Source organism: Neolamprologus multifasciatus, chromosome 1 (genome assembly GCF_963576455.1).
Source record: "Neolamprologus multifasciatus chromosome 1, fNeoMul1.2, whole genome shotgun sequence".
NCBI classification, from domain to species: domain Eukaryota; kingdom Metazoa; phylum Chordata; class Actinopteri; order Cichliformes; family Cichlidae; genus Neolamprologus; species Neolamprologus multifasciatus.
The window spans coordinates 3,851,975-3,874,077 of NC_140439.1; the positions used below are offsets into that span (position 1 = coordinate 3,851,975).

The following is a 22,103-nucleotide window of genomic DNA, read 5'->3' on the forward strand; positions in this document are numbered from 1 at the left end:
AGAAACAAAAGGACAAAGGAGTAAAAGGGACCAAAGATGGCAGGGCTGCTGCTTGGCGAAGCTCTGTCTTCAGCCACTTGATGTTCCTCTCCTGAGTTTCGTTCCTTTCTGTCTCGTTTTTAATGCCCTTTCGTGCTGCACATTTCTTTCAGTCTTGTTGTAGGAAATATAACACATCTTTTGGAGTTTGTACAATCCAGTGGATTGAAATGTACAGCGATGAAATAAACTCATGACCCGTTGACGTAATTATCAAAGTGAAAAGAACTGCAGCATAAAATATCTATGTGCATGTTCACATGTGCACTGAGCTCTCTCATGAGTATGCACTAGTGCTTCTGATTTCACATTCATCAGTGAGTACTCAGTGGTACCACTTGATCACATGATTGAGTCACACAGTCCGCTTGGAAATCAAAATCAAGTGAATAATTCAAGCTAACACAAACACACACTTGCTCACAGACATGTGAGGCAGGCTCCTGAAAACTGTGCTCGTTCATGTCATTTCTGAGTGAAAAGACTAGAAGCAGGAGGAAAAGAGATCCAGACTTTAACAGTGTAATAATCTCCGTCACGCTGCAAATTATCCAAAAAAGTCTAAAAGTCAGCTGCAGCGATGTATAATGTTTCAAAAGGACCAACATCTTGGACAGGGAAAGGCAGGTGTAGGGAGTGACACACATGCTTTTCTGTGTTCTTGGTTCTTCCACAATCTTCACACTGTTCTTCTCTTACAAGCTTTCTTTTCTCACTTTATTCCATCCATCTCCACTGTCATTCAATGCCAGTACTCAGTTCTTACATCCAGACAGAGACAACATCTTTTCAAAGTTAATTTCTGCTACAAATTCAGAGGCTGGACTCAGTGAGAAGCAAAGCGAGCTTTCCAAACATGCTTGGACCACAGGCGATGACGGGTTTGTGAACACCAGAAAGCTGCTGTGGACATATGCTTCGTCTAACTGTCATTAACTCAGACACCAGCACCATCAAATGTGTGTTGACAAGAGCAGTAACTGTCCCCAATAAGATGATTTTACCTCGTCGGGTGCCATGTAAAGCGGTTGCTGCAGCAAATGCTCACAGTTTGAAATTATCTTTTCTAATATTCTGTATTTGTGGTCTGAGTCTTACACTTTCAGCTCTGGCCACTGTGGATCATGCTAATTTCACAGTCAGGTGGGTGCCAGTGGAGATGATAACAGATTTGTCACAGGCAGCGCTCTGAGTTCATTTTGTATTTGTCTCATTTTAGATTTGTGATTAGTTTGTGTCATTCCTATTTAGCTTTAGTTAAGGAAAGGCAGTTATTATTTATTGTTTCCTTGGTTTCTATGTTTGAGTTCTTGTATCGTTCATCACGTGTTAGGTCTGTTAAGCTTGTTGTCATGTCTAGTTTCAGTGTTTCCTGTTTTATTTTGAAGGAGTCGTGTGTTCTTTGTTCATTGTATTTAGTTTCACTTCCCCTGTCCTGTCATTAGGCTCATGTCAGTCAGCTGTTCCTCCATGTGTTCCCACTTTCCCTAATCACCCCCTGTGTATTTAAGTCCTCTGTTTTCAGTGTGTCTTTGGTCGTGTCCAAATTCATGGGCTGCATCCTCCTGAGGACCCGGCCTTCGCGGTCTACGTGGGCCGGGTCCTCAGAAGGTCGGGTAGGCCGGAAGTAAACGGCTGTGAAATTGGACGGTCCAGCCTTCTGATTAGCGTCACCGCTGTCTCGGTGGAGTTTAATAAACTCAGCCGTCTGCTCCTTGCTATCTAAAATATAACAGGACACTGGCGTAAATTCTCGACCATCTCACACTTCTGTTTAATCAGTTTTCTATTTGACGTTTAGTCAGCTGTGTAAAAACCAAGGAGGAACCCACCCGGGGGATTAATAAAGTTTTATTTTATCTAATCTAATCTAATAACTTTAATCTCAGCCAAACCGATTTACTCACAAACAAACAAAACACAGAAAAAAGCCCAACAATAACATTTTTAGGTTGTCTAAGTGACTTATATATTACGTTTAACCCGAGCAGCGAAAGTCCGCGGTGATCTGAAAATGATGTGCCGGGAGTTGTGCCGTTCTCGGCCGCATCAGTGACCCTCGAGCTCCCGGCGAGCTATCGAGCTGGTGGGTAACAGACGTCTCCGAAAACGTCGAAGCACTTTTGCAAATATGCGATATCTTGATAAACCGAGCAGATATTTGATGTTTACACAGCTACTTTCTCGCCTGAAAATATGTTAAAAGTTTATTTTGTGACCCAGAAAGATTAGTAAGAGTAATATTAAAACTTAGTAGCGGCCGCCATTGTTGGAAACTGGAGTTTGGCTGGGCCGCGCTATGAATTCTGGGATATGGTAGGCCACGAAGGACACACCCAACACATCCTTCAAATTCGGGGAAAAGGAGGACGCATTTGTCGGCTGCATTCGGAGGAGTCTACGAATTTGGACAGCCTTCGGCGCGTCGCTGTGACGTAATCGGTCTACAAATCAGGAGGATGCAGCCCATGAATTTGGACACGACCATTGTCAGATCGTCTGCTTTGTTTGCAAGCCAAGAAGTTGTGTCAAGTTTCCTCATGTCAAGTCCATGTTCCTGTTGTAGGCTTTTTTTTTGTGTCCCGTTTGGATCTTTAGCCATCAGAATTATTGTCCTAAGGCCAAGAAAGATGCCAAGCGGATTTATTTTACCAAGTGGATCATCATGGCCATATTGGTCCGTTTGATTGACCTTTATTATAATTATGAATTTATTTTATTTTCGGTTGCTACAAACGGGACAGATATGACTGGGGGAGAGGACAGGGAGAAAGAATGAAAGAAAGAGAGGGAGAGAAAGAAAAACAGAGGGGAGAAGAGACGGTGAGAAAGGGGGGAAGAAAGAAAGAAAAACAAACAAAACACCTGGATCACCTGTATGGAGAAAAAAAACAGAAGAGAAAGCAAACAAAAAAAGAGCAACATAATAAAAACAGCACCATCACAATAAACTAGCTAGCAGTAGATAACAGTAGATACTAAATATTAAACGATATTGTGCAGCACGCAAGATAGACAGCGCACAATGTGCTTTGAGGCAGCAGCCAAGAAAGGTGTAGTCCGCGTCTGTGCACACCTGTGTGGATCAGCACGCTTGTATTCCAAAGGTTTCTCCATGTAACGATCTGCTAGGGAGTGTGGGGAGCCATAGCCCCGTCCCCCAGGGCATGAAGCAGGTATGGAGGAGAACCAGGCCCCAGATATCCAGAGGTAGGTTTTTAGTTAATTTAGCTCAGCCAGTTTAGTTTATTGTTAGCTTTGCCTTTTGTTTACAGTTATTTAGCCAACCTCAATAAACGGCTCATTTTCTGTTATTCAAGTCATGTTTCACATTTTGTTTTCGTCTGCATTTGGGTCCAGCCTTCACTCTACACACAGTCAGCCCTGCTGATTGTGACAAGATTAGGTTTTCACCAATTTCAAGTAGCAAAGATAACACAAAATAGTAAGGGACCTTATTTCTGTTTAAGCTAGTTTTTAAAAAGCTACGACTCTCTACAACCTCCTGCAGGGCATCCAGTCATGAGAGTAAGCCAGTGTTCACTGACGGGAGAATTTACTTAGATTGGTTTTGATGACAGGTGAAATGAAGCATCACAAAGGACCAAGGATCAAACCTGAGAATGTCACTGAACGCATCCTCAACACCAGCACATCATTTCTTCTGGAGCTCGTCTTGTCACATCTTTAAAATAATATGTTTTGCATCTTTACCATCAGTTATTGACTGATGAGGGTTGGTGGTACAAACGTCCGTTTTGTGAAGCAAAAGTTCAAGTTCAGGGTTGCCCTGCTTTTTAGGGTCTTTTCTTTACGACTTTAACTTTCTTTCTGTGGAGAGATCAAAAACATTTATGCACAAAATTTCTGGGCTTTACTGAGTGATGATCGCCAACGTTTCCTGCAGTAATTTGCAGCTGATGTGAAGTGGCTGTGATAAGAATTAGCTCCAAGTGCAGAGCCATGGATCTCACCTGGAACAGTATAGAGCAGCGGTCCCCAACCCCCGGGCCTCGGACCGGTACCGGTCCGTGAGTTGTTTGGTACCGGGCCGCGAGAGTTGAGGCTCAGGTGTGAAATGTATAGTTTTCAGCGTTATTTTGTTATCATTTTTATCGTTTACTCGGTTTTCCTGTGTCTTTTCACGTGTGTTATGAATAAATCTTCTTTTTTTCGGTACCGGTACTAGTTTTATTTTGTTGTATTTATCCGCAACACCTTAAAGGCCGGTCCATGAAAATATTGTCGGGCATAAACCGGCCCGTGGCGCAAAAAAGGTTGGGGACCGCTGGTATAGAGTATTCAATGTTTAATTAAACATTGCAGTGGTCAGCATATACAGCATTCAGTTCATACAGGTGCTGAGAGATCTCAGTGGACGTGAGCCTTTTTGTCCTCTTGGCATACTTTTGTGATGTCTTTGTCCTTAATAATTACAAAAATTTAAAAAACCTAAGTGAAAGTGTTGCTGTTTTATTTCTACAGTGTTAGGGATAAAGTCAGTCACAGCAATGGGTAAGAATGAGTGGTTTATTTCCAGTCTTAGGTGGCCAGATGCTGTTTCTCCAGGAGAATATCTCTACAGTTCCAGCGTGACCACTGGGAAACACAGTTTTGTCAGTTTTTATTCTGTATATCTCTGTGCTGACGTCCAAAGTACAAGAGGAAACCCTAAACACATGCACACACATGCACAGTTTCATATGTAATGTTGAAGTTGAGCACAGTCGGTTCAGGAAGCACTAACAATGGGAGTGGATGGAAGTCTGCTATTGTAAGAAGAGGACAGGAGGCCCTATCAGCCCACACAGCCCCCGCCAGATGCCAGACATCTGTTTCTCTATACGTCCAACCCTTCACCTCCTGTCTTTGTCTCAACGCCAGGCAAGAGGATTAAAGCTACACAGAGTTCACAAACTGTTCATCACTTCAGACTTTATTAAAGACACAGGCCTGCTATCACTGGCTGAGCAGCACACCCAGCTGTACAGTCTCACAGACACTTCCTGAATGCCACGGCACAGTGCCCGTAATCCTCTCTGATTCAGACCAGCAATCCTGCATTATTTGTTTGGGCTTTTTCACAGAAGCTGAAGCTGAGAAAGAGCAGGGGCAGAAGGGTTCTGTCAATTACATCCGCAGTGAGGACAGCGGCCCCGCTTAGCATCCTAACAATAAAACAATAAATTAAAAAAGGTTTGGCAGTGATGTCTGTGTCTTGTTTTAGTAACTGGGACAGGGTTTGTGTTATTAAAACACCAGTTTGGATATGTTAAAATTGTTTTAATCGGGCACCATTGTTCTTTAGCTCTGGGCTAATCTTCTCTTGAGTCTTATGGCCCAAGTTTTTGCATCTGCCAGTCAAAAGTTGGAAGTCCAGTACAAGTGAAATGTGTGTCACATGTTTGTTGTTTTCAGAGGTGATTATTTACTTTTTCTTGCTTGTGTCTGCCAGCCAACACTTCAGGCATCACTTTCTAATCAGTTTGTCTATTTTTTTCCCGTCACATATCCCCCCTCCCCCTCTGCTGCGCTCCAAACCCAACCAGAAATGCATGCGCTTCAACCCGGATGCAACGGTCTGGGTTGCCAAGCAGCGGATCCTTTGTACGCTTAATCAGAGCCTGAAAGATGTGCTCAACTATGGGCTTTTCCAGCCAGCTAGCAATGGGAGAGAAGGCAAGTTCCTGGATGAAGAACGCATCCTCCGAGAATACCCCCAGCCAATCAGCAAGGGCGTCCCAGCTCTGGAGGTAAACTGTTGACAAATTCACGTGAATCACATCACTTTTTTTTTTTTGATATTTTATGTTACATAATCGAAAAATTCAAACAGGAAATTGTTTAAATTCTGATGTAAATAATACAGGTGTGGTCAGAGGTTTACATTCACTCGTCATCATGAATATCAGGGTGAATTTCTTTATACTGTTTTTCTTTCTTTCACATTTTGATCACTTAAAAAAATCTGAATTAGATGCATAAATGTATCTTGGATTTTCTCTAATCCACACATGGTCAAACATATATGTACAGGCTCAAATGTCATTAGTGAGCATGATTTGCTGTAGCTTGTAGTTTCTCTTTGTCAGCATAAAAAGGATTTGTCAGAATAACAGGATAGTCCAAGGAGAATTCTACATTTACATTAAAGTCTATTGGAGCCATTTTTACACAGCTGCAGATTCCAAGATCATCAGTTCAAACAATTTTATTGAAGCACAAGTTATTTGGTGTCATCACTTTGCCAAACTGTTAGCCTCAGATGAGAGGGAAGTGGTTAGGATGTTCAGGAACTGGAAACTACTGGAATACATGGTCCAACAAAAGTGCCTGGTCAACGTGCAACTTACTAAGAGACATTTAATCAATATATAGATTTTTATCCTGTGTTGGTCATAGAAAATCCTAAATAAAGTCAACATTGTGCACCCAATTCTTCTTCTTAATGATATATGCTGTAGCCTGGAAAAAAGGGCAGCTCAAACAAATAATTAAAATCCCCAAATTACAATGACGACTGTGTGTAAACCTCAAACCGCAAATGTATTTTTTGAGAAAAAATTCAAATCAATACTGAAATTTAGTATCGTTCAAAAGTGAGGAAGGACTGAAGAAATCATTCTTTTGCTTATGTGGCTCAAAGGTTCTGTGCAATACTTTGATTTAGATATAAGTTTGAAAGTAATTTAAAAAATCCTGTTAGTATGGATCCTTAACGAATCCTGCAGTAAAATGTTTACAGCTGACAGCAGACAGCCCGTAAAAGTAATGAAGTGTGCTCTTGATCAAAAGGACACATCTTAGGCATTATCCCCTGTGATTTCCTTTCCAGAGGAAAAGTTGCTTTCAAGATGCACCCAGAGGTGCAAAGTAAACTGGCTGTGACTGAGACGTATTCGAGGTCACTGGATCCCAAATGTGTACTAATTTAATAGAGGGCTTACTGGAGCCACCCGTTTGATTCGGGACTTTTATTCAAGGCATAGTTGCACTCACTCTGTGGTATCTGATCTCAGATCAGTACAGCACAGACGTGTAATGAGTAGGGGTACAACGATACACAAAATTCACGGTTCGGTTCGATACTTTGGTGTCACGGTTCGATATTTTTTCGATACAAAAAAAATGTTCATGCTTTTTTAATTTGTCATTTATTAAAATTATAAATATATATTTTAACTCAAAAGTACAGTTTTTAAATTTAATGTTGCTGAAACAACAAAGTAATAAAAAATAAATCTATCTGATCGAGAAATCCCTCATCTTTGGAAAAGAGAGTTTATTACAGAGAAATGGCTCTTTCCAAAATAAAAGCTATACTATACGCTTCTTCTGGGCTATATTCTCAGCAGCATATTAAACATATCAGGTCCCCATAAGGAGAATCATGTGCTAACGGCTGTCTAAATGACTCGGGTAAAGTTTGTAGCATGCGTGCTTGTTGTTTTTGTCTGCTTCCACTTGTCTTTGCACGAGGATGATGTCGGCGTAAATGTGCAGTCATATTCGTTGTGTTCCCACTAGTGCTGTCAGCGTTAATCTGAAATGACGTTAACGCCACAACACGGCAAATCTCCGTTAACGAGCTACCGCAGATCGCCCCGTGCGTGGGGCTGGACGGCCAACACGTTAACGAGCTAACTGCGCTAACACACTAGTTCCCACCAATGTAATTGAGCATTGCGTGGCACATCCAACATACTGTTTTACTTTAGTCCATGACGCGCTTACCTTCAGGGTCATACGTCACATGAAAACCAAAATAGTTCCAAACGCCAGATCTGAATGAGGGTGGGGGAGGTTCAATTTGCCATGTTGCAACGAGAGCTTAGCTTCTGTCTGCTAGCTTGCCCTGCGCTCAGTGAATCTGCGTTCGACTACTCCGCCTAGGCTGCACTGTCGAGCGCAGATCCACTGAGCGCTCAACACAGACAGCATCGTCAGAAGGAAAGTTGATAAAATAAATGAAAAATTTTGTATTGTTCATACATATGCGTACCGAACCGAAAGCACTGTATCGAACGGTTCAATATCGATACGAGTATCGTTGCACCCCTAGTAATGAGGTATAATATAACTGTTGCTTTACAGTAAGAAGTTACTGACTGTCAGGAGAAATGATCATCATAATGATTTTTCTTGAATTTCTGTTGATGCCTACAATTTTTAAACACAGTAATGTAACCGTTTTGCTTACAAATGCACTTAATTGTTACTTTTTTTTACTCAACAGTTCCGATACAAGAGCAGAGTCTACAGACAGCCCAATGTCGATGAGAAACAGATCGCCAAACTTCATACAAAGGTAGGATTTTTGTTGAGTTAGTATTTAGTCACATGTTTAGGAAGCACGCTGACTCTCAGACAGGGATTGCAAGTCATTTATGATGAGCCAACTTTGACTAAAAGCAGAGACCGGTTTTCCAAATAATGCCACATGACCTGACACGTCTACTTCACCTTGATTTTGACATGCACATAGAGACAGAGGATCATTAAACTATCGATAAGCTTTTACCCACAATTCAGCTGAACTGAATGGATTTAAAAACCCAGTGAGGTAAAAACACATTAAAGATGATATTTAACGAGGATGCGCCTCTTTGCACCTACCTGACACTGGGCGTTTGGAACAGCAGATAAATGCTCTTAGAAACCGGCTACATGTAGCTGAGACAAATGATCATGAAATCCAAGAATAAATAATAAATGAAATGTGCGGCAATAAATGTCACACTTCCACCCACCTCGCTCTGACTGTTGGCTGGCCCCTGGGAAGTGCAGTGTGTGAAAACACAACAGTAATGGCTGTTTCACACCAAAGGTGTTGCCAAAATAAAATCATAAAAATGAGAAAAGAAAGGACGCTCACAGATTGCGTTTCTCTGTAGTGGCCTCAATAATCACTCTCTCAATTGGATTAACACTTGCATCTGTTCGCTGCGCTTCTTGGCAGCTCGAGTTGTGACGAGAAAAGAGTGAGGGATAGAAAGTCCAAGCAAGCGAACAGTGCGACTTACCTGTCAGTTATGCTTATTTGGCTTTGCTGTTCCTGTGTGATAGTTGAGGAAACTCTGGGAGTTTGTATGCTGCTGATGAAGGCTGTTCTTTTCTCTGGCAGCCCAACAGCAGACTGCTCCCTCACTCCATCTCTGTTCCTCCTACATGAACTGAAATAAATGTATACAGTAAATTGAAGATTTCTAGCGTCTCCATCGCTGTGAAAGGCTAGCTCTGGGCTGCTTTCCCACTGCTACTGTAATCTTGTAGTGCAGCCAAAGTATAAGTGTCTCTGGCAGCGCTCTGTTACCGGCATTATGGGAAACTGTCTGACAGCTGCTCTAACTCCATCTCGACTATAGGGAGGAGAGGATGGACGAGAGGTGGTAGGCGACTAGAATCCAAAAAGTTCAGAAAAAGCACATGTTCAATAAATATGGGGCTCGGTGGTTAATGTGCTCGAACCAAGTGTACACAAGGGTCAGTTTAGCAAATGCATCTGTTTCTAATGTTTCTAATTTTTGTTTCTTGGCTTGACCCAACTTTTCGGAGCTAATCCTGTTTGCCATGCAGTCTGCTGCCCCGCGGTTGGCTCGAGCTCACTTTGAGAGAGCCAAACAAACTTCAGTTTCCCAAACTATTTCAGTAAAAGGAGAAAGAGAGAGAGAAGGATAGGGTACCGTCCTGCAGACTGATTCATCAGTAGGGATGAGTATCGTTTAGGTTTTATCTGATACCGGTGCCAAACCGGTACTTTTGAAACGGTGCCGGTGCTTAAACGGTGCTCAAACCGGTGCTTAAAGAATGGAGAACACAAAATTGGTCCAAAAACCTCTCATGTTCAGCTGTTTTTTTGTAAAAAGATAACAATGTTAGCCTTTTCTGCAGCTATAGGGCATATATGGTATCACTCTTGGCTGGAAGCAGCTTAAACAATGGAAAAAACACAAACTTTGTCCAAAAACCTCTCATGTTTAACCGTTTTCCACTTTTTCTTTGGTCATTTTAGCCTTTTTGTCCAGGGTGAAGGGAGTATCTGCCATCAAACAAGAAGACAGCTGCATGTAGCTATGATGGTGTTTGCTAGTTCACCTTACATGCATTAATGTAATAACGTGGTTAGCCTACTCAACGTAAATTACACACGAACAACATTAAGCTACTCACGCAGAGAAGAACGGCTGCTGCTGCATCATCATCCTCATCATTTCTGCTACACTGGCAGGGCTAGGGGCCAGGACTCTCCTCTTCGGGTTTTTGGGGGATGTTGCTAACTCCGGGTCGATAACAGGCACCACACCTGCAGTAGATGTGCTCGGTGTGAGGTCTCGCAGCAAGCTATCCAATACGGCGCATTTCTCGGCTTTAAAAAAAAACGCTATGCGTCACCAGGTGTTTCATCGGATTTGAGGTGTTACCTCCTTTGACAGTATCACAGTATCAGCTTAAAGCACTTGTTGCAGCTGCTGAGTTTGCATCTTTTGCTGTGAAGTACAGCCAGACTTTTGACCGCTTCGCCTTCGGCATTTTTAATCTGTAGCTCTGCTCTAAAAGAACGTACGTACCTTGGCCCGCCTACTATCCTCGGAAACGTAAAATGATTGGCTAGAATCTAAAGTGTATCACAGCTCAGGAAAAAAAGCACCGAAATGTGCGCTGCTTTTTGGTCTGGTTACTACCGTTTATGTCAGAACCGGTGCCATCATGGCACCGGATACCGGTACCCATCCCTATTCATCAGGCCTGCAGATACACACACACACACACACACACACACAGGACATATCAGCTACATTAAATAAAACATTCCAGAAAAACACATGAACTCTTGACATTTCTGGGTATTTAACTGACTCATCATGGTTCAGATTTAAACAGCAGCTCTGTGATGAAAACCAGCTTCGTTTCATTCGGTCACATCAGCCTGTTAGAACGGTATCAGCTGTCACATTAGCTAATGTGGACTGGCTGATCCAGCTGAATGGCAGCTTAGCTCAACTACATGCGCAGTCTGAGGTAAATCTATGCTTGATTATTGTTTTTGCTTTTTATTTATTTTATTCCTTTACTTCTATGAATAAAGCTTTAAATGTTTTTTAAACTGTTTTGTTCTTTATTGGTCAGTTTAAAGGAAAAATCTCCTCCTCATTAATTCTCCTGCTTTTCTTTCCAGTCCATTCTTATTTTACTACCTATTGTCCTTCTCTTCTTTTGCCATCTCATTCTTCGTTCCTCATTTTACTCCTCTCCTTTGGGGAGCTGCTCTCTTATCTATTTTTATCATGTGGCCTGGAAAGAAAGCAGACAGAACAGGAAGGAGCAACCATTCCACTCTTTCCACTCGCCACACTCTCAGTCCTGTCATGTCCCTTTCTGTGTAGCCTGCTTTCAGCTTCCTTGTATTCTACCTTATATTCCTTCCACCTCCATCTGCAAGCCTCTCTCAGTTTAACAATGTATTCCTAAGCGTTTCCACTTTTCACCCTTCGTTATTCTTTATCTCAACTTCTATTTCAGTCTTTTTGCAGCTCTGAACCTCTATCCTGTCTTTCTCGCTCTCACACACCCACTACCATTTGTTCTTTTTCCTCACTCTAATAGCGCTTTGTGTTTTCTGGTTGTGTAGGCCAATCTGAGGAAGTTCATGGACCTTGTTCAGCATAATCAAGTGGACAAAGTGGCCAAGATGTTGGAAAGAGGCTTTGATCCCAACTATCACGATAGTGACACTGGCGGTAAGGCAACATGCTGCTCATAAGCACAAACAACAAACACTTCAAGTACACTGAAAGCACAATTTACAGTTTATACAAGTGCAAGTCCTGGTTTGATAATGTGCATGTATACACACTGTTACTCTGAGGAGGGTCAGCAACAGCAGAGAAGCACATAATAGAGGAAGAAAACTCACCAGGTGTTCTCAGAATATGTTTTTTTCTTCATTTGCAAAAAAGAAAATGTAAAAACACTTGGAGACTCCCAATTGCCAGTCTTGGTATCCGGGGATCGGCCTGCCAGGACCTCCACTCCTAGCTGCCGCCCGTCTCACAATGCACCCGCCAACGAGATCGCGGATACAAGCAGCGGAAATTAGCTTCCTCCAAAGGGTGGCTGGCCTCTCCCTTAGAGATAAGGTGAGAAGTTCGGCCATCCGGGAGGGGCTCAGAGTAGAGCCGCTGCTCCTCCACATCGAAAGGAGCCAGCTGAGGTGGTTTGGGGATCTGACAAGGATGCCTCCTGGGTGAGATGTTCTGGGCATGTTCCTCCGGGAGGAGGCCCCGGGGCAGACCCAGGACACGCTGGAGAGATTATATCTCTCGGCTGGTCCCAGACAAGCTGGAGGAGGTGGCTGGGGAGAGGGAGGTCTGGGCTGCTTAGGCTGCTGCCCCCGCGACCCGGCCCCGGATAAACAGAAGATGGATGGATGGATGGATGGATGGATGGACCTGGAGAATCCAGTTAGAAAAACATAGAGCTGGATTTTTTTGGATTGGCTGGATTTTATTTTTGTTTTATTGTATTGAAGTTTTTAGTTTATTATCAACCCTTGCTTAAAAATCGACCATTTATTTGAAGTTTGGCCAAGATGAAGAAAAGACAGCCTATTAGAAGCAAAGGTAGTCAAAGGTTTACCATTCATGAACCTGTGGAAGGATCATCAGTGGATCTCATGGTAGCACCTAAATGAGATGTGGATTTTTAGATGTTAGCGTCTGCTCTCCCTCGCTCTTACATCATCTGTGTAAATCTCCCAAAGTGAGCAAGTATGCTTCCACAACGACCTCTTGTTGGCCCTTTTGCAACCTTCTGCAGACTGTGGACGGGCATGAGTCAGTTAAAAGAGTCAGTCCCCAAGTATGCCCACACCTTTTTTTGCCTTTATTTTCGACTTTGATTATATTTAAAAAGTTAAAAATAAAAAAGCCCTTGTAATCTTCAGTTTAATGATCTTCAAGTTCCCCATTTTGTGTGCTAATTTTATACCAAATTAGAAGCATCTTATCTAAAAGATACTGAAACCTCGTCCATGCATTTCTTACTTTGGGCTGGTCAACGTGTACTTCCTTATAATCAGGTTGTCCTAAAAGCTCCCTGAAGCATACACGAGGAGAATTTAATTTAGAATTAAGATCAGAGTGATCAGATTCCATCATATCTGAAGCCCTCACAGGAACATATTATCCAAATGGAGAAGTGTGGTTACAAGAGTTTACATAAGCAGAATGAGAGAAGTCCCATCGAACCAGCTCCCAGTTTGGTTTCAAGACACGGAGACCTCGTATAACTTTAACTTTTCTCTTTGCTAAATGTCAAGAGTTGAATCAGGTGATCCTGAACTGCCTCTTTGTTAAACTGCTGGAGGTTCGGGCTGTTTAAGTGCTAACCATTACACCCGGAGCCTTTTTTTCTCCACTCACCCTTTTACTCTAATTAATTGCAATATTGTATGTCATTAACCAACCCTTCCTGAGCCGGGTTGTTCTGTTGAACTGGTTCTTGCTTGCTCATAGAGTATTATTTGTGAATCATTCTCTGTAATGTTGTAGCTTCTTACAATGAAATGGTCTTGAGATAACTGTTGTTGTAAAATGTTGTTGAAGAAATGTATTAAAATGTAGCTAAATGGGAGGAGACGCCGTACTGATTTGTGTAAGATATCATATGTGGTCCACCAAGGTCGAGAGCTCTTCATTGGAAAAAGAAAAAGCTAACACCAAAGCCAAGGGGTCTACTTCCAGTCCCATCATGACCAGAGGCTGCTCCATGCACAGAATTAAGTGTAGTTATAGGATTACTAGTAGGGAAAGCAGATTAATGAGCAACAAGAGACAAAGGGCATCCTTTCCAGAAGCAACAGTTCGATGCAATCGGTTCTGAAGGTATTCGTGAGTTCAATTTTTGAATGGCTGTCAAGGCACTAAGTTGCACTCTAAATTAGAAATGGTACATGTAAAAATCTGTGAGGATGGAGGGGAATGAAGGCTTTGTTTTTAAGAACTCATATGTATGTTGGGGACACTGCATTTAAAAAATATATATGTATGTAATTTTTATGGCATAAAGAAGAAGCCACACACACACACACACAATGCACCCGACCCCTATGGCGCCTCCTGCGGGAGGATGGGCCCATGTCTCCTCTTCGGGCTGTGCCCGGCCGGGCCCCATGGACTAAGGCCCGGCCACCAGACGCTCACCCTCGGGCACCCTCCCCTGGCCTGGCTCCAGGGCGGGGCCCCGGTAACCCTATCCCGCGCAGGGTAAACTGTTCCCTCGATGTTCTCTTCATAAGGGTCTTCTGAATCGCTCTTTGTCTGGTCCCTCACCCAGGACCAATTTGCCATGGGAGACCCTACCAGGGGGCAAAAGCCCCCAGACAACATAGCCCCTGGGATCCCTGGGACACACAAACCCCTCCACCACGATATGGTAGCGATTCACAGAGAGGTAGAGGCATCTCCCACCGGGAGGAGGCCCCGGGGCAGACCCAGGACACGCTGGAGAGATTATATCTCTCGGCTGGCCTGGGAACGCCTTGGTGTTCCCCCGGATAAGCTGGAGGAGGTGGCTGGGGAGAGGGAGGTCTGGGCCTCTCTGCTTAGGCTGCTGCCCCCGCGACCCGGCCTCGGATAAAGCGGATGAAGATGGATGGATGGATAAAGAAGAAGCCATTCAATTCTGCTGAAAAGCTTTGAACTGACCCTTCAAGACAACCTAGAGTGCCTTGTGAAAGTATTATATAATTAAACCGCAGGTTCAATTATTATATAATTGAACCTATAATTGAACCTGCTGAAGTGGAGGACACTGCCCTGTGGGCAGCAGTGAAGGATTTTGTTTGTTCCAGGTGTGAACATGTGAGTGGTGTATAGAAATTCCCTTAAGGAAAATGTCTGCCTGCTCCATCCTGGGCAAATAGAGTTATCCCAGCCAGAGGCATGGCTCTGTGTCTTTGCAGCCACACATGGAGGGTGGGCAGCTACTACCCAGCTAATGAGTTATGTCCTAATGTCAGTGTGTACTCAACACACAAATGTTCCATAAAATCAAAGTGAGCAGGTGTTTCGTGCTACACTAGGCCAGAATGATAGTTAGGAGTCCTCACAGGACCGCTTGGAAGCAGACTGAGGAGACTAACACCCCGCAAGTACAACAACATAAAATCTCCAAGCATGCACTACACCACTCTGTTGTTCACTCAACTTAATTTGCTGTGGAACTTCTTCTTCCACTTAACATCATCGGCGTTCTCTGTTAAACAGATGAGAAATCTATCAGGAGCAACACAGGCATAGTTTTTAAACAGGAGCTTCGAAAGACCAAAACGAAATACGCACAATATTCGTTTGTTATATAACAGGAAGCACGTGGACGCTGCCTATGGTTGTCCAGAAACATTTTGCCTGGAAGAGGATGAGATGTGTTCAGGGAAAATAGGAAATGAAGGACATGTCAAATACATCATGTACATCTGGGGTTTCCTATGATTCTGAAAGGTTGTGCTTATCTATTTATTTTTATTGATGATATATTCTTAAAATATGGCCTTTAAATACCTCAACTGCAGATGGTAACGGACCTAAAACTGAAATAAAGTTGCATTAGAGGTATGCGTACATTTCCTTATTCCTCTGTGAGTGGTCATGTTCATTTACCAAAGGCTTGCTCCGTGATCTTTCCATTACTATCAAGTTATTGCCTTAAAGTAATTATGCCACAGACACCACTCAAGGGTTCTCAGAAAAATCACTTTTAACACCAAGCAAGGCAGTGATTAAAACGATCTATTAACAGTAATAACACAGGCATATATTTGCATTTTTGCACCAACAAGATGATTCCCAAGTGCTGCTAGCCAAACATTTGCCGTATCTCAGCACGGTGTGCCGTATGTTCTTGAAAAAAGTCCACAGCAGATGGACATTACCTAAAAATTATATCATGAAAAATAATTTAAATACCTGAAACGGGATCTTATAGATCATCTGGCCGTTCAGTGGATTTCGAGTGGCTGTCAAGACGCCACACCTAAAAAAGGAAACAGGGCGAAAAGGTCAAAGGACTGGACTGAAAATCCAAATTTAAAATGTTTCCATCAAATCATCACTGATGACTATTGAAGAGTTCAGGAAAACATTTACATCTACTGTATAAAATGCAGTGCAGGCTTTGTCATGGCATAGCTTTCATTTCAGTGATTCCACACTGAGCATTCACTCAGTGTGGAATCATCTTGATAGATAATGGAGTGCTTTAAAACATCCTGAGGCGATAGCTGGACCCTTTTGATGAAGCTTTTTCTTTGGAGGGACATTTAAATCAGACAGTAAGAACTTGCTTTTTTCACCTGAGGAACATTTCTAAACTTAGATTCATTGTGTCAACAAGTGAACTCGAGATGATAATACATGCTTTTATCTCTACAAGACTTGACTACTGTAACAGCCTGTTTACATGTCTAAACATGAAAGGGTGCTCATATGACCCCTGTGTTAAAGTCGCTGCACTGGCTACCAATCAGATTCAGGTTCCATTTTAAAATTCTAGTTTTAACTTTTAGAGCATTACAGAGACATTTTTCATTCTGATGAGCGGTGGTGTAAAACACAAAATCCCACACATTCAGTGTTCTAAGTTTGCAGGGAAACAAAAAACCCAAAACCTTTATGATTATGGAAGAATAATAGAGCTGCTCCTATAATGATAATACCAACATCTTAGATAATATCCAAAAGCTTTAATGCTTAAACAAGCAACATGTAACTCATAAACCCTTCATTCATAGCATCACACCAGAAGCTGTGTGAAAAACCATTCTGGGAAATGTAAGGGTGGGTTCTCTTAGTTCAAGCATAAATTTATTCCTTGACTGTGGTTAATAATTCATACTTGTATTTTAAAGGCGGTAACAACTTTATCTATTTTTAAAAGCTACAGACTTTTTATATCAGCCTTTCACTCAAATATCACCCACTCTCCAGCTCAGTACAGATTCAACAGTTAATGGGTGTGGTGAGGCATGGTCGGCAATGGCGTGCGGACGCACCTGCACCTCATCTGCAATCACGCCCGCCGTGGTAAAACACAGGGGCCGGAGGAAGAGGAGTGGCTGATCGAGCCGGGAGCGGCGGCGGTGACAGAGGAGACGGAGGTCCCAGAGCCAGGGGAGCCTGCTCGATTGGAGCTGGCGTACACCAAGCTTGAGATCGGCGTGCTCGCCAGACCGGCCTCACATCCACCAGAGGCCAGTGCACATATGCCCAGCTGCCCGTGAGCAGGGGCTCACGACCGTGCCTGCGGTGCCAGCTCGCCAGAAGAGACACAGTCCTGTCACCGGGTTGGAAACTGGTTCGGGGAGTAGTTCCGGCCGGAATCAGGCGATGGGGGTGCGTGGTGAGGTGTTGTCGGTGATGTCGTGCGGACGCACCTGCACGACATCTGCAATCACACCCGTCGTGGTAAAACACAGGGGAGCAGGGCTCTGCGCCGGCTGGAGGAAGAGGAGTGGCTGATCGAGCCGGGAGCGGCGGCGGTGACAGAGGAGACGGAGGTCCCAGAGCCAGGGGAGCCTGCTCGATTGGAGCTGGCGTACACCAAGCTTGAGATCGGCGTGCTCGCCAGACCGGCCTCACATCCACCAGAGGCCAGTGCACATATGCCCAGCTGCCCGTGAGCAGGGGCTCACGACCGTGCCTGCGGGATTGTGCCAGCTCGCCAGGTGGCCGGCCTCCAGACCAGCATCTTCCGGAAGAGACACAGTCCTGTCACCGGGTTGGAAACTGGTTGGGGCAGTAGGTCCGGCTGGATGGCTCCCTGGCCTCAATCAGGCGATGGGGGTGCGTGGTGAGGCGTTGTTGGTGATGTCGTGCGGACGCACCTGCACGGCATCTGCAATCACGCCCGCCGTGGTAAAAACGGGGGAGCGGGGGTTGTGTGTTGTAAGTTGTGGTGTGATGTGATGTGCGGCTGGCAGCTTAAGAGCTGCAGCTGATGACAATAAATGTCTCTAAATGATGATGTGTGGTCCCGCCGTGCCTTATTCACACCACAATGGGATTGACAGAAAACTCTCAAAGCTTTTGCTAAAAAAAAACAACAAGGAGGAAGAGGAGACGTTTACACCGAGATCTAAGCTTCTGGAGGGCATGTATTACTATGGCACAGAGAATCACTCATGGTTCAGCTGTACTTGCCCCTGAGAGGATGCTAATCAGACCGTGAGGACTTTAGAAGAACAGTCTGTGAGGAAGAAACATCAAGCTGCTCTTTTTCCTTTAAAAAAACGAAAGAAAGCAGAAGACCCTTTTGTAAGAAGGGATCACGTCCGTCGACCTTATTGTTGTTCAACCCCCCACAAAAAACCTCTCTCCAATCATTTGGTAAGCACCGATTTAAGTGCTGTTGACGCACCTGATTGTTAAGGATGACAATTATATTTATTTATGTCCACTTAATGAATATGTCCAGTGCTGGAGAGCTTAACATGGTCAGTATTGAGTGGACAGACTGGCCATAAAAATGGTCTACCAAGGCAAATAAAGATGGAGTGAAGAGCAGAAGAGGTTATTAGGCAGAGAATTGAGGTTATCATATTGGGCTTTGAGAGCTGTCGGGCGCGATTGTTAAATGAATGTCTTGCTGCTTAGAGGAAGAGGCGTCTCTGGTGTTCAGGACTCAGCTCGTATCAGCTATTGATTACAGCCAGTGAGCAAAAGCTCCACGTGATCGCCGAAACAAAATAAAATCACTCGTCTTCGTCTAGCTCCCCATGTCTGCACTGTCAGCACAGTAGGACAAATCAAGCCTCATTTCCATCCCTTCAGAAGCTGCCACTTACCCACTTGGTGCCATTCATTTTGGTCCAAGGCGAGAAATAGCTTTCCCACTCATGACTCTTTGTCACAACAAACACAGCGACTGAATTTTTGGTCGCTCTTATCCAGTTTCACTACACAGGGCTCTGCTCTGCCACAACAATGCTTCTCACATGTGACATTTTTACAAGAATGACAAACTAAACTAAAGTGTGCAGGAGACATAATCTCTCAATATAATAAGGTAACTGAAAGAACTGCTGCTGGCTGGAATGAAATCATTTATTTTGACATAACTACAGAAAAATCATACATGCTTTCCATAGATGATTTCTGTGTCAGTCTAGAAATGATTGAGCATGACTGTTTGATATCATCAAACTGGGTCACAGCTGTTGCGAAAGTGTCTTATTTTGATGACCTAATTGAGAAACATTCGGCGATGTTTAAATCACCTCAAAGTTTATCCCTTACTACTCTAATTAGTCTTGACAGCGAACTGACCTGATTTTATCGGCCCGCTTCATGTCAGTTTAAATGAGGTAACAACCTGAACCTCGACTGTAAGCGCTGAAAGGTGTGCTGAAACCCCACTTGAATTATGGAATGGTGAAAAAAGCAATATGAAAATTTACAAACACCCAAATGTTGCATCAGAAAGTATACATGAGAGCGCTCTCATTGAAATTCAGATTTCTGAAGCACTCATATATTTACCTCATTTTAGTATGTAAGTATAGGTCCATTCAAACTTGTATATCCACCAGTTTACTACAGTCAAGTGTTATTTGTACTAAGAGTGAGTCTAAAAGAAGCCAAATGCACGAGACCATCACAAAACACATCTTGTTAAAATGCACCATGCAGCTGGGCTGGATTTATTAAGGAAAAAATGAGCCAAGCAGAAACTGATGCACAATTTTATTTATTCCAGCATCTTTGTACTCTGCACCATTGTCGATGTCAAACTGTCAGTTGTTTCTATCGTCTACTCTGTTACATATTTGTACACATCCTTGTCAGTCCAGTCTTTAAGTGATGACGTGATGAATCCTGCTTCCAGGTCCAAACTACTCTGCGTTTATTAAGACTTGTGTTTCTAACATGTTTAAGTGTTTTGTATCTTGTTCTATTTAATCTGAAAAAGCCCAAAACAGTCAATGATCACTGTCACCTCCCTCAGTTTTTATTACCACTGTTCATTTAAAGCTCCGTTTTTAAACCCTTACGATGTAACTACAGCCCAGCCCATGCAGCAGTTTATTAATGACTAACCTCGTATTGTGGATGGATTATCTCAGTTGTTCTCCTGACTGAAGTTTGGTCCGTTTACAGCATCCTGCCATGCGATTGTATTTGTCTCTAACCATTGGGAACCCTCACGTTAACTTTTATCGAGTGGAAAGAAGTTAGCGTTCATCCTCCAGCTTCACTGTGTTTATGTTATGCTAACATAGCTGTGTAGCTAGCCACCACGTAGCACATCATTATATACCAGCTAGCCAAACTTCAGTAACTCTACAAACATTACTGCTGTTTAGTTTTCTGTCTTCATTTATGTTGGAAGTGATAGCAGAGCTGTACGTTTGAATTTTTCTAGAAATCTCTCAGTCAGAACATGCTATATCATGCTTAGGTAGAAGCTAGCGAGCTAACTTCCTGCTAACTTCTAACTCCGTTAAATTTAATAAATTCTGTTTTCATGGATGCCTGGATGTTAAACTTCATTGTTACACCTGGTAAAGCAGCAACACTGATCATTTTATTAAAGATGAAAGAATTTAGACAGTTTTTAACTCTGAGTGATGTTTGTTTGACTTGACGTGGAGTTTGGACTAATGACGTCAGACGTAAAGACCGAATACAGCCTATTCTGATTCCAATTCTTCATCATCAAAACCATAAGTGGAAAAATCTGCCTGAAACCGAGTATACAGAAGAAGAATATTATTTGATCAGTGCATTTTGGTTCATGGCTTTCATTGGGTTCATCAGCAGATTTCACTTTACAATGCCTGCTTATACCACTTAACAAGTGCTAATTTACTCAGGTGTTCTAAAGTGTTAAAGCAAAGCAAATCTTAAAATGTGGTTTGAATGATAGCACACATGCTGTCCCTTGAGATTTCAGTCTGCACTTTTCTTCACTCTCTCTTCTTTCCAGACAGAATTATTTCAGTCATTAAAATATTTATTTGTTGTTGTTATTTCTTGTTTTTCTAGAGAGCCCATTGACATTTGCAGCTCACCTGGACAATGCGGGGGAGATCATAAAGGTGCTGAAGAATGGAGGAGCTCATTTGGACTTCAGGGCAAAAGATGGCATGACTGCTCTTCACAAAGCTGCGAGGTCGAAGAACCAGATTATACTCACGGTGAAGGCTCCTCTCCTTTCATTTGTTTAGCACTTGCTTACTTGTGCATTGCTGGCTTTCTTTGTGTTAGAAGCCCAATGAAAGTCTGACAGCTGATAGATCATGCTCGAAGATGTTTTGCTGCAACGTAACCAACATGCATTCTTAATGCAATGTAAATGTTAAAGAAACTTGGTTCCAGAAAACTGTTTTAGTGACTCCTGTGACTTTAGGTGAACTGAGATATCACTCACATTTGCACACAGCACGTGTGCAGGTTTGCAAGCTCTTTGCAAACCTGCATTATTTGTCATCTGCATGAATATATTCCAGCACTATACCTTGCAGTCACTGAGTTGGCCAACGACTCCAATCTACATTAAAGTATTAATAAGTGAAATGTGAGGCCTGTCTGACAGCTTGGCCAAAACTGGGTCATGCCACAGGAAGATCATCCCAAGTATGCTAAGTGGAAAAAGAAAGAATCACAGCTTATCTGCTTTATGCTAATGTAGCAGCTACCTGTCTAACTTTATCTTACCTGTCCATCCTTAGACGCTGCTAGAATTGGGAGCTTCTCCAGACTACAAGGACAGCCGGGGTCTCACTCCCCTGTATCACAGTGTGGTGGTGGGTGGGGACCCAGGCTGCTGCGAGCTTCTACTGAACCAGCACGCTTCTGTGTGTTGCCAAGACGAGAACGGCTGGCATGAAGTTCACCAGGTACGACCCTGTGCACGACGTGCACCTCTAGACACGCACATAAAAATAGATTTAAAAAAATTTCCTCTGTGATTATTTGGAACAGCTTGTATTAGTAAGGCACGCACACACATAGCCTTTCTCCGGCTGTGGGCGACTGTCTTGGCAGCTGTTACCCGTTGAAGTAGAT

General features: G+C 43.1%; 1 protein-coding gene and 3 long non-coding RNA genes across 6 annotated transcripts in view; 2 read left to right on the top strand and 2 right to left on the bottom strand.

Annotated features, from left to right (window-relative positions):
* Positions 1 to 22,103, top strand: part of LOC146525140 (SH3 and multiple ankyrin repeat domains protein 2-like) — a 355,364-nt gene that overhangs the window by 119,093 nt on the left and 214,168 nt on the right. For all 3 annotated transcript variants that reach the window (XM_085161570.1, XM_085161578.1, XM_085161585.1), the window contains exons 3-7: positions 5,589 to 5,792; positions 8,276 to 8,347; positions 11,669 to 11,777; positions 21,081 to 21,232; positions 21,767 to 21,934. In XM_085161570.1, the coding sequence (XP_085017696.1) occupies positions 5,589 to 5,792; positions 8,276 to 8,347; positions 11,669 to 11,777; positions 21,081 to 21,232; positions 21,767 to 21,934 (705 nt within the window). The remainder of the gene's footprint in view (positions 1 to 5,588; positions 5,793 to 8,275; positions 8,348 to 11,668; positions 11,778 to 21,080; positions 21,233 to 21,766; positions 21,935 to 22,103) is intronic.
* LOC146525141 (uncharacterized) overlaps positions 1 to 22,103 on the bottom strand; it is a 145,645-nt gene that overhangs the window by 102,229 nt on the left and 21,313 nt on the right. The window lies entirely within an intron of this gene.
* Positions 1,438 to 3,272, bottom strand: LOC146525142 (uncharacterized). Its single transcript, XR_014874484.1, has 2 exons — positions 2,525 to 3,272; positions 1,438 to 1,569 (listed from the first exon to the last, which is right to left on the bottom strand). It is a non-coding gene; the product is annotated as an uncharacterized LOC146525142 (long non-coding RNA).
* Positions 1,562 to 4,300, top strand: LOC146525143 (uncharacterized). The gene is made up of 2 exons (XR_014874478.1): positions 1,562 to 2,601; positions 3,250 to 4,300. It is a non-coding gene; the product is annotated as an uncharacterized LOC146525143 (long non-coding RNA).